The 11,548-nt window shown below is 61.9% G+C and overlaps 2 protein-coding genes across 2 annotated transcripts; both read right to left on the reverse strand.

The window, feature by feature from the left end:
• Positions 1-547: 547 nt before the first annotated feature.
• Positions 548-1,556, reverse strand: LOC147527746 (metallothionein-like). Its single transcript, XM_086620984.1, has 3 exons — positions 1,479-1,556; positions 1,225-1,296; positions 548-782 (listed from the first exon to the last, which is right to left on the reverse strand). The coding sequence occupies exons 1-3, from the start codon at positions 1,507-1,509 to the stop codon at positions 688-690; spliced, it is 198 nt and encodes a 65-aa protein (XP_086477110.1). The 5' UTR covers positions 1,510-1,556; the 3' UTR covers positions 548-687.
• A 4,965-nt stretch (positions 1,557-6,521) lies between these two features.
• On the reverse strand, positions 6,522-7,754 carry LOC147527747 (metallothionein-1). The gene is made up of 3 exons (XM_086620955.1): positions 7,687-7,754; positions 7,257-7,322; positions 6,522-6,665 (listed from the first exon to the last, which is right to left on the reverse strand). The coding sequence occupies exons 1-3, from the start codon at positions 7,715-7,717 to the stop codon at positions 6,571-6,573; spliced, it is 192 nt and encodes a 63-aa protein (XP_086477081.1). The 5' UTR covers positions 7,718-7,754; the 3' UTR covers positions 6,522-6,570.
• Between the last annotated feature and the right edge of the window lie 3,794 nt (positions 7,755-11,548).

Below are 11,548 nucleotides of genomic sequence, written 5' to 3' on the forward strand. Positions count from 1 at the left end.
AGCTCCTGGGCCAAGGGGGGTTTGCTCATCCTTGCCCAGGAGACAGCCATGTCCCCGGTGGGGTTCAGCCAGGCGCCTTGCAGCAGTGGCTCAGGCAGCTGCCAGCCCATGCCACCCTCCCACCCACCACACTTGTTCCCACAAGCTCTTTCACCCAGAGGAAGCCCTGGGGTGTGGAAGCCCCAGGGTGGTGCAGAGACATCGGCCGCACAACCAGAGCAAGGCAAGAGCAAGCTGAAGCCCCCCGCCACCACCCCACACCCCTGGGCATGTCACCCCTGTCCTCACCAGGGGACCAGCACCAACAAGATGCGCAGAGCCCCTGCCACCTGGCTACAGGATGATGTTCATCCATCCGTCTCCCACCCCAGGAAGCTGCTTTTCTCCCCCAGGAAAGTGCAGAGCCCACTCAGGGAAGGCCATGAGGCTGTTTGTGAGCAGCCTCCCCCCCCCCAGGTGACAATTCCAACACAGGAGTCATAAGTGGCGACAGGGCTCAGCCTCCAGCCCAACACAACAGCAACAGCACTCATATCTCTGGCCAAGCACCTTTATTTCCACCCAGTTCCATCACTGGTACAGAAAATGCAAAAACATGACAAAAAAAAAGAAAAATTGGCTTTTTTGAGGGCCTTCTAGCCCTCGTCCTTGAAGTGTGCTGGCTCTTCACAGACAGAGGCGAGTAGCTCAGCGGCAGCAGCTGCACTTGCTGCTGGCCTGCTCCTTGCACATGCAGCCCTTGGCACAGTTGCCACAGCTCCCAGGGCAGCAGGAGCAGCAGCCTGCGGGGGGAAAAACACAAGATTTAGGGTGGGAAGGGATGGGGGGGTCCCACGGGGCAGGGGCACCCTATGGAGATTGGGGAGCCACCCTCCTCCCCATGAGCAGGGCTGTGATTCCAACGGGGCAGTAGTTGGGGTGTCCATGGGGGTCATACAAGGCAGGGGCACCCCTCCAAAGGGGAGCAGGGGAAAAGGGAAGGGTCCCCGAGTGTTCCACAAGGCAGGGGCACCCCCATGGGGGAGCAGTGGGGTCTCCATAGGGAGTCCCACAGGGCAAGAGCGGTTTCCCTGTGGGGCAAGGATCGGGAGGTCATCACGGGGGTCCTGCGGGGTAAGGAGGGATTCCCCTGTGGGGCAGGGGGTGCTCATGAGGGTCCAACAGGGCAGGGGCAGCCCCGCCAGGGAAAGGCTGGGTCCCCAGGGGCTGAGCCCCCCCACTCACTCTTGCGGCCGCTCCGGCAGCGGCAGTTCTTGCACTTGCACGACCCGGCGCAGGAGCAGGAGCAGGAGCCACCTGGGGCGGGAGAGCGGCCGTCAGCCGGGACCCGCCGGGACGGGACGGGACGGGACGGGAATGGGCGGGACGAGAAGGGAAGGGACGAGAAGGGAAGGGACGGGACGAGAAGGGAAGGGAAGGGAAGGGAAAGGACGAGAAGGGAAGGGACGAGAAGGGACGGGACGGGACGGGACACTTACCGGCGGCACAGGTGCAGTCCTGGGGGTCCATGGCTCGGCTTGGCTTAGCTCGGCTCGGCTCCGGGAGAACAGGCAGATGCTCACTCGGCTGAGCTCGCAGCGGTACCGAGCCGTGCCGGCCGCCCGGTATTTATGCCGTGGAGGCGCCGGGCGCTGCTCGGCGATGCGCACGGCGGGGCGGCACTGCGGTTAGCCGGGGCCGTGTTCAGCGTGGGGCCGTGTTCAGCGTGGGGCCATCCGCACCGTGGGACCGCCATCTTCACCGTGGGGCCGTGCTCAGCCGGGGGGCGGGCCGGGCTGTGCCGGGCCGTGCTCAGCGCGGGGCGGTGCCGTGGGGCCGTGTTCACCGGGGGCCGTGCTCACCGGGGGGGCCGTGCCGTGCCGTGCCGTGCCGTGCTCAGCGCGGGGCCGTGCTCACCGGGGGGCCGGGCCCGGCCGTGCCGTGCCGTGCTCACCGCGGGGCCGTGCTCACCGTGGGGCCGTGCCGTGCTCACCCCGGGTCATGGCACTGCCTGCCCCCCCCCTCCTCCCCTTTCTGGCCCCCAGCCCACTTTGGGGAGGCGGGGGGGTCCCACCTGCACCCCTTTCTGCCACCACTCTCCCGGCGCGGTGCTTCGTGCTGGGGGTCAAGATGTCACCAGATGGGGGGTGGCAGCGCTGGCACGGCTCTGCCACCCGGTGCTGCACGTTTGGGACAGCCCCACCAGGCTCCCTGGCCCTTCCCAGCCCCGTGTGCGGAGAGCTGGGGTGCAGCCGTGCCCCCTACCCTTGGGGAGGCCATGGGGTGCAGATGGCTGTCCCCCGGGTTGGGACAGCATCCTGCGGAGAGCAGGGTGACCCCAGGCAGCCTGCTGTGGGCTGGGGTGCTTGGCTGGTCCCCCCGGAGGTGTCAGCATGGGGGTGCAGCACCAGGATGCACTGTGGGAATGTGGCATGGCTGGGCTGTTGGAAATCAGCTCTGTAGAACCAGCAGTGCCCATGGGTTTTCCCCCTTGTTGCAGTGTTTACGTGCCAACTGGCTTCCACCGCCCCGCTCATACCCGTGGCCAGCTGGCCACGTGGCACAGAAACCAACAGCTGGGCCAGGGGCATGCTGTCCCCGTGCCCTTGGTGGTGGGTTTCTTGCAAACGGGGCAAGTCAGGGCTGGGAGCCAGTGCTGCAGACGGGGTCGATCCCTGTGGACCGTGGGCCAGCGGGACCTGAGACGACCAGGGGGTCGGTGGCCCCGGGAGGTTTTGCCGGGCAACAGCCCGTGCTCGTGTGCAAAAACACCGATTTTTTTTTGTCCTGGCAATGTTTTGCAGGCAGCAGCGAGGGAGGGTGAATAGAGGCGAAGGCAGCTGGCTGCCGGCTGAGCGGGAAAGGAGGAGAAGTGAAATCACAGTGCGCGTGTGGTCGTGTTACACATAAACAGGGGTTGTGAAATCGCTTCCTGGACAGCCCCCCCCCAGCATAGCGCTGCTGACTGGTGCTGCCCCCGCTCCCCCCTGCCGCCCCCGTGTCAGGGATGGGCTCTGGTGCACCCCTGTTTGAAGAAAGCAAAGCCCCCCGCCACCCGAAACGGCGACGTGCACCCCGACATGGGGCCATGCCAGCAAGCGGGGGATGAGCGTGCCGGGGCGAGCCTGCGAGGGAGGCGGGAGAATTCCCAGATTTCTAAGAATCCTGCATGTCACCCATGGACAGTTTGTCCTGGATCCCGGGACATGTGGCCCTGGGCCCCCCATCACTGCAAGCGGGAAGGGGCAGCACAGTGTCCCCGCAGCACCATGCATGGAGCCGGGATGAGAAAAGACCCTGGAAAATGCCCTGTTTCCCGATCAGGGCATTTCCACCGACTAATGAAGTGACCCCGCAGTGAGACGGGGAGGGATGAGCCATGTCTCCTCTGAGCTGTAAGTTTGCCAGAACACCAAGATGCCGAGCACGTGCCAGATGCCAGCGGGGAGAGAGGACCTTAGGGGGTTTTCCACGTCGTTGCTGGTACTTGTGCTCCTGTTTCCCGGGAGAGTGGTTCATCCCGAGGCTGTGCCTGCGTCAGAGGAGTGCCAGGTCCAGCTCTGATTTTGTAGCAGCCATAAAGTGAGCAGAGGAGCCGCAGGTGCCCAGCACAGGGCTTTGGGTTCGGAGCTGAGCTGCTGGGACCCCCGCCTGCCCCCTTGCTTCCCATGGAGGCAGGGGATGGCATCTGGTAGCTGCTCTCCATCATGCTGCTGTGGGGCTCGAGGACGGGCATGGGGCAGAGCCATGGGGCAGGACTGATGCAATCCCTCTTCCAGTGTGGGCAAGGGATCCAGTTGGATCCCTCACAACATCCTTCTCGCTAAATTGGAGATGGATGTGTTGGACAGATGAGGAATTGTCTGGATGGTCGCATCCAGAGAGTGGTGATCAACAGCTCAATGTCTGGATGGAGACCAGTGATGAGTGGTGTTCCCTGGGGGTCCATTCTGGGACCAGTACTGTTCTGTATCTCCATCAGCCAAATAGGTGGTGGGATTGAGGGCACCCTCAGCAAACGTGCAGACAATACCAAGCTGAGTGGTGTGGTTGATGCTCCCGAGGAATGAAACACCATCCAGAGGGACCTGGACAAGCTGGAGAAGTGGGCTTATGTGAATCTCATGAGGTTCAACAAGGCCAAGTGCAAGGTCCTGTACATGGGTTGGGGCAACCCCAGGTACCGATACAGGCTGGGGGATGAAGGGATTGAGAGTGGAGAAGGACTGGGTGGATGAAAAGCTGGACATGAGCTGGAAAAGTGCACTGGCAGCCCAGAAAGCCAACTGTATCCTGGGCTGCATCCAGAGCAACGTGGGCAGCAGGTTGAGGGAGGGGGTTCTGCCCCTCTGCTCTGCTCTTGTGAGACCCCCCCCCCCCGCAGTGCTGCATTCAGCTCTGGGGTCCCCAACATCAGAAGGACATAGAGCTGCTGGAGCGGGTCCAGAGGAGGCCACAGAGATGATCTGACAGCTGGAGCACCTCTGCTCTGGAGACAGGCTGAGAGAGTTGGGGCTGTTCAGCCTGGAGAAGAGAAGGCTCCGGGGAGACCTTCCAGCAGCCTTCCAGTGCCTAAAGGGGCTACAAGAAAGCTGGAGAGGGGCTTTGGACAAAGGTGTGTAGTGACAGGACAAGGGGCAATGGCTTTGAACTAAAAGAGAGTAGATTCAGACTAGATATAGGGAGGAAATTTTTTGTGCTGAAAGTGTTGAAGCACTGGCACAGGTTGCCCAGAGAGGCGGTAGATGCTCCATCCCTGGAAACATTCAAGGCCAAGTCGGACGGATCTCTGAGCAACCTGATCTAGTGGAAGGTGTCCCTGCCCATGGCAGGGCATTGGACTAGGTGACCTTTAAAGATCCCTTCCAGCCCAAACCATTCTATGATTCTATGAAACCTACCAGGGACAGTGAGACTGGAAGGATGCTCTCACCTCCACTGGTTAAACCACATGTTTGGGGATAAATCTCAGTGGCAACCTCTCCCTCACACTTGTGGGCTCACCAACAGTGTTTTTACATGGTTGGCACTTAAATCTCTCTGGATAGGAAGGAATAAAAATAGCCCTGCTATTTGCAGAACAGAGTTTAGTTTGAAGCTCCAGAGCTGAGGCTGCAGCCTGCCTGCGGCACGCCTGCCCTGCCCTACATTCGGCTGCCGTGGGGATGTGCCTCACGCCGGTCGGAAGCAGTGGGGTGATGGTGACATCTCAGGGGACACCCTGGGGAAAGACCCCTCCTGGAGCAAAGGGGTGTCCCCTGGGCATGTGCACCACAAGCAGCTGGTGGGCAGGGGCGGCCTCGGCTGTGCTGAAACCCTGGCTGAGCCCTGGCAGTGGTGGTGGACGAGTCAGGAAGGGTTTTGCAGTAAAAACAGGCCACAAAAGGCTGCATTTGTGGAGCACGGGGACAGGCAGGAACCCTCATGTGTCCTGGGAAGCGGCATGGTGCCATGTGGCACCTGGGGTGCGGTGTCCTGGCAGGGCGAGCATCACACTCGAGAGTGGGCACCACATCACATTGTGAGTGTTGCACTCAGGCACGGGCATCGCAACCCATTGCAGGCATTGCATCCCATTGTGGGCATTTTATCCTGGCATGGACATCACATCCCATCACGGACATTGCACCCTGCCATCATACCCCATTATGGGCATCACACCCCATTGTGGATGTTGCACCCTGGCATGGGCATCACAACCCATCACAGGCATCACATCCCGTTGCAGGCATTGTACGCTGGTGCAGGTGTTGTACCCTGGCACAGGCATCATAACCCATCACAGGCATCACACCCTGTCATAGGCATTGCACCCTGGCATGGGCATCACATCCCATCGTGGGCACTGCAACCTGTCACAGGCATCACATCGCATCACGGGTACTGCACCCCATCATGGGCATCACAACCCATGGCGGACATCCAGGTCACCCGGGGCTCCCTGCAGAAGCACCCTGCCAGGCTGGCAGCAGGATAAGCAGGGTGGTTCTTCCAGCCATTTCAATCAAACTGCCAGGAGGAAAATGAAACCCGTTCTCCCACCGCCCCACCTGCTGTGGAAACATTACCCCTGGAAATGGGAAGGGCTGCAGCCGTTATTACGCTGTCGGTGAAGGCTTGTAATAACGAGCTGCTCCTTAGCCCCGAGGATTTCTGGTGGAGGAGAGAGCCTGGGATTTGCCCTTGGCTAACAACAGGGCGGGGGGGTGGGGGGGGAAACCCCACCTATAAATTACCTCGTGCAGGGAAAGTGTTAAAACAAGAGTCGGAGCTGCTGGCAGGGAGGGCTGAGCCGAGGTTGGAAGAAAGAGGCAAAACAAGACGCGGGCACTTTGCCATGACCCCCCCAGACGCGCTGGCCCCCCCGCTCCCCAGGGAAACCGCCGCGTCCGACAGAAGTGCCAGGTGCCTTGCAGACCTTTATACACACATCGCTTTATTTAGGCAGCGTATTACACATCACGAGTGAGAAACACTAAAGATATCTGAATACATAGAAAAACAAAAAATACCCCCCCCCCGACATACACAATACGGTTATTCTTCAGCCCCCCAGATGTGCAGCACCCCCAGATGTGCAGCCAGGGGTCCCTACTTGCAGCAGCTGCACTTGGAAGAGGGGGGGCCCTTGCAGACGCAGCCCTGCGCACACTTGGCACATCCCGCCGGGCAGCAGGAGCAGCAGCCTGGGGGGGGGGGAGAAAAATAAGTCAGAAATGTTCCCGGGGGGGGTCTCAGGGTGGGATTTTGGGGGGGTGGTCCTGGGGGGTATGATTGCTTTGGAGATCTCCCACCAACCGCTGTGTCCGCCCCCTTTTATCAGCGTCCCCGTCCCCGGCAGCATGTCCCGGGGTGTTTTTTGCAGCCAGAGCTGGTGCTGGCAGGCAGCAGGGGGGCGCAGGACCCAGTGCCCTCCCAGCCCTGCTCTGTGCAAACCCTCCTGCTTGCTGCTCTGCCCGGTGGTGACGGCGTCAGCAGCAGTTGGAAGAAATCCCGGTGCCAGTTTCCTCCCGGAGCATCCCCTTGCGCTGAGCCTGGGGCAGCAGCGAGGGGTACCCCGAGTTTTGGGTTATATGGAGTGGCTCGTATTGCTGGGGGCGGGGGGGCCGGGGGGGAAGTCACCCTGTGCTCCTTTTGGGGCAGAGAGATACGGGAGGAATAAACTCATCTCTGGCAGAACTGAGCCTGATTTGGCTCAGCCTGTCTGGGGATGTGTAGTGAAAAACCCCACGAGTGTTTCTGCCCCCTCTCCGTGGGGGCCGGGGTCCCCCCCGTACCTTTTTTGCACGATGTGCATTTGCAGTTTTTGCATTTGCAGTTGTCCGCGCAGGTGCAGTTGCCACCTAAAACACAGAGCAAAGGAGAAAAAAGAGTTGAGAGGGGAGAGGACCCCGGTGCTCCCAGGGATCAGCCGGGACGCTCCGGGGCGAGGGCCGCGGGGACACCATCGCCGTCCCTCCGAGCATCCGCTGCCGGGGCTGATGCTTCGGCCTCGCTCGGTGGCGAAGTCGTGGCATTCCCGGCAGCTTCCCGGTGCGAGGCTCCAGGTGTGACACGGCAGCGCTGGCAGAGGATTTGACTGGCCATCCCGGCCAGGATGAGAGCGCCGGCGGAGGAGGCCGGTGGGTGAGAGCGCCGGTGGTCCCGCTGGGATGCTCCGGCTCCCGCAGCCCCCCGTGGCCGCGGCGATGGGACACGCTGGCTTACCGGTGGCGCAAGGGCAGTCCTGGGAGTCCATGTCCGCCCGGGCTGGGTGCTGGCTGTCGAAGGCGTCGGGTGATGGGAAGAGCGGCTTTGGCAGGACTCGCAGCCGCCTGTTATTTATCCTTGGCCGGGTGAGACCGAGTGCAAAACCTCCGCCCCTCGCAGCGTGCGCACGGCTCAGCCTGGCACCTGCCCCGGGCGCTGCTGATTCACTCCCGGGGTGGCCGGGCAGGACATGGGACTCCCACGTCCCGCCTCCCCGGGGTGCCGAGGGCAGCAGGGAGGGCTGGCCGGGTGGCCACTGCTCCCCTCTGAGCCGTGGCGGGAGGGTGGTGCAGAGCACGGCCAGCGCTCGTCACACAGATGGCGCCTGCCTCGGGAGCGCTGCTCGGTTCCCACCGGCCAGAGGCTGAAGGGGTGCACCCAGGGAGGCCCCCGCAGCCCGGTACTTTGCCGAAATCAAGCTGCTGAGCCCCAGCATATCTCAGGGGGGTGCGTTGATGCCGGAGCTGCCGCCACTGCCGGGACTTCCCAGCCTCCTCCTCCTAGAACTGGCATAGCAGAGTGATGGGGAACTGGCACAGCGGGGTGATGGGGAACTGGCACAGTGGGGTGATGGGGATGCGGTCTCTGCCCCAGACCCTGTCCCGTGGCTCTGACACCCTCCCTGCAAGCGGTAGCCACAACAAGCCGGACTGGCCCGGCTGGAGCCTGCCGTGCCCTCCCAGCGCCCCGGGATGGTGGCACCCACATCCTCTTGGTGCCGTGCATGGCACCTCAGGGGCCCCGTCTCCTTCCCAGCTGGGGTGCTCCGTCCCACTCATCTGAATTAATTTCTGCGTGCCATGAGCTGGGTGTGCAGGGGAGGAGGGGAGCAGGCAAGCTGCCATCACCCTGGTCAACTCCTCTGGTGGGTTTTACGCACCCACTCGGAAGAGCAGTGAGGGTGTGGGGTGGAAGGAGTGAAAAGAAAAGTTGCTTCCTCAGATTTCGGGTATGGGAAGGGACTGCCCCACAGCAAGGCAGCATTGCCAGCTGTGGAGCATCCTTCCTCCTCACCCCTGGCGTTTTCACGTGCTCCCCGTGTCAGTGGTACCCCATCCTGGCTGCCCCTCACTCCAAAACTCCTTTGCTTCAGGGTTTTATCCCAGCTGGGCTTTTGCCTGGCTGAGGCGGTTTGTCGGAGGCGATGCTAATCCAACCGAAACAGCGGGCCAGGGAGTATTTTTACCACCCAGCTGTCTGGGCATGTTTGGAGCTTGTTGGGTGACCTGGTGGGGAGTGGTGCCAGCGCCCCGACTCGGCGTCTCCTCCGGCCCAGTCAGGTCAGGGTGGGAAGTAGGTATGTAAAAGCTCGAGGAAGGCAGAGCCCATGGGCCCCTTCCTCACCCTCACTGCCCTGGCAGAGGCTTGTCAGTGCCCCAGCGTGCCAGCCCTGCGACTATGTGAGCGTCACGCCGCTGCTGATGCACTGGGGCGTGATGGCAGGGATGGTGCCAGGGACCAGGCGCGTGCCAAGGGTGTCAGTCGCTCCCGCGGGAGCAGGGAGACACAAACGTGCCGGGGAATACACGTGTGAGTGGCCACCCACTGGCCCTGGCTACCCTATGGGTGTCACGGTGCAGGGGGGAACATCTCCTCGGGATCCCGCCTGTGTCTGCTCCTCAAATAACCCACTGAGCATTCCCGCGGTACAGGAATATGCCCAGGGGAATGCTTCCAGACGTGATGTGATGGGGTGCAGCAATGCCACTGTGGCATCCGCTGTGTCCTCCCGCACAACCTGGCACCCTTGGCCACCTTGGCAAAGCCGTGGTGTTGGCAGATTGTCCCTGTCCCTGTCCGGTGCTGGCCCAGGGATGCGGGAACAGGTGGTCCCTCCAAAGTGGTCCCTCTCCTCCAGCCTGGGGGGAGGAAGGCAAAGCCCACGCCGGGGGAACAGAACAACATCGGCTGCGCTGTGCAATCTCTGTCACACAAGGACCGGGCAGAGGAAAAGCTCCCCAGCACCTATTCCCAGCTCGGACCCCAGCCCTTTTTCCCTTCTTTCCTTCCTTTCTTCGCATGAAGGAAAAAACATCTTTCAGGTGACGCACGTCTGGGGATCAGGGCTCTGGGAGGTCTTGTGTTGCTCCTGGTCCATTCTTGGGGTAAGGCTGGAGCAGCGGGTTGTCGATCGGGCACGCATCAGCCAGGTCACCTCCAGGAGCTGCCTCTAATTGGGGTGATGAGCTGGGACTCATCCAGGGAGACCATCCTGTTGCTTAAATACCTGCTGTTACAAGGCCCTGCGAGCCCTGGTTTGCCTTCCGACCCCTGCCCTGCCTTTGCTAGGACAGCCTGGGTGTTCCCCACCATTTCGATAAGCCTGATGTTGCTCCCCAAAGCCTGATGCTGCTCCCCAGAGCCGAGAAAAATGGGTAGGATCCTTGCACAGCAATTACTTGCCACCCTTTGCCACGCTGGAGCTGTACCCCTTGGCAGCTGTGTCCCCTGCATGGGGTTCCCAGCTCTGTCCGCAGGCACATCTGTGACAATTGCCCTGAGATTGCTGGGTGAATTAAGGTGGGTGAGTCAGTGGGATGCTCAGGTGCTCCGGGCACAGCCAGAGATGTCGCCTGCTGGTGGGCTGGTGATGGCTGAGCTGGGGTAGCGGCTCTGCAGGGCATGGCAGGGATGGGGCTCCCCGGAAAGGAGTGAAGGAGGCTGACAGCCTTTGGGAAGACACGGTGGAGGCACCCATCCCTGTGACAGGTGCCTGTGACACCCACAGTGACTGCAGCCGATGGCTGACAGCCACGGGACGGTGCCAGGGCTCATGCCAGCGGCTGGCAGTGACTCAGTGCCGGTGCCAGGCAGGTGAGGAGGAAGGGGCAGCAGACGGCTCCCGAGGAGGTGACCTGGCATGGGTCTGACTCCTCGCTGAAGGACGTGCGGCTCCAGTCACCCACAGTTGTGCCATGGCACGTGATGAACCTGCTTCTGCCTCCGGTTGTGTGTGATTTCTGCAGCCACCTCAGGGCACTCTGCGGACGGCTCCAGGTCTGCCTCTCCCTTCTCCGAGACCATGTGTCTCCCCAAAGTGCTCGCACCGGGCACATCGTCCCCTCCCAAGCAGTGCCAGGTTTGGTGACACGTCTTTCCTCGCTGAAGGACGTGTGGCTCCAGTCACCCACAGTTGTGCCATGGCACGTGATGAACCTGCTTCTGCCTCCGGTTGTGTGTGATTTCTGCAGCCACCTCAGGGCACTCTGCGGACGGCTCCAGGTCTGCCTCTCCCTTCTCCGAGACCATGTGTCTCCCCAAAGTGCTCGCACCGGGCACATCGTCCCCTCCCAAGCAGTGCCAGGTTTGGTGACACGTCTTTCCGCTGGCAAAGCACCGCAGCTTGAAACAGCCTGGCTCATGGGCAGGGATGCCAGGGAGCGACAAACCCAGCGTGGGCACAGCACAGAGACCCTGGGGGACAGTCCCGGGGCGGGGCACTGCCCCTCACTGCTGCCTGCTGCTTCCTGGGCAGGGAGCTGATGCCCCGTGGCACCCTGGCTGTTCAGGGCACCCAGGGGTGTCCCCAGTGCAGCGAGGAGCTCAACTCTGCCCGCTCCAGCTGCCTCTTTGCCCTGGACCCTGGGCAGGAGAGCCATGGCCAACCAAGGCTGAGCACCCTGGGGTGCAAGGAGCCGTAACCCACCCGGGACCAGCTTTTCAAACGAAAATAGGGGGCTAATGTCTCCTTCTTAGCACCCAGCAAACACACGGCGCATCCCGAATGCTGAAGCCCAGCAGGAAGGCATGGGAGCGACCGGTGCTTAGAAAGCAGGCTGCTTGGTTTTTATTTGATGAGTATCTCAGGTTATTATTTGCT

Source organism: Tauraco erythrolophus, chromosome 15 (genome assembly GCF_009769465.1).
Source record: "Tauraco erythrolophus isolate bTauEry1 chromosome 15, bTauEry1.pri, whole genome shotgun sequence".
Lineage (NCBI taxonomy): Eukaryota > Metazoa > Chordata > Aves > Musophagiformes > Musophagidae > Tauraco > Tauraco erythrolophus.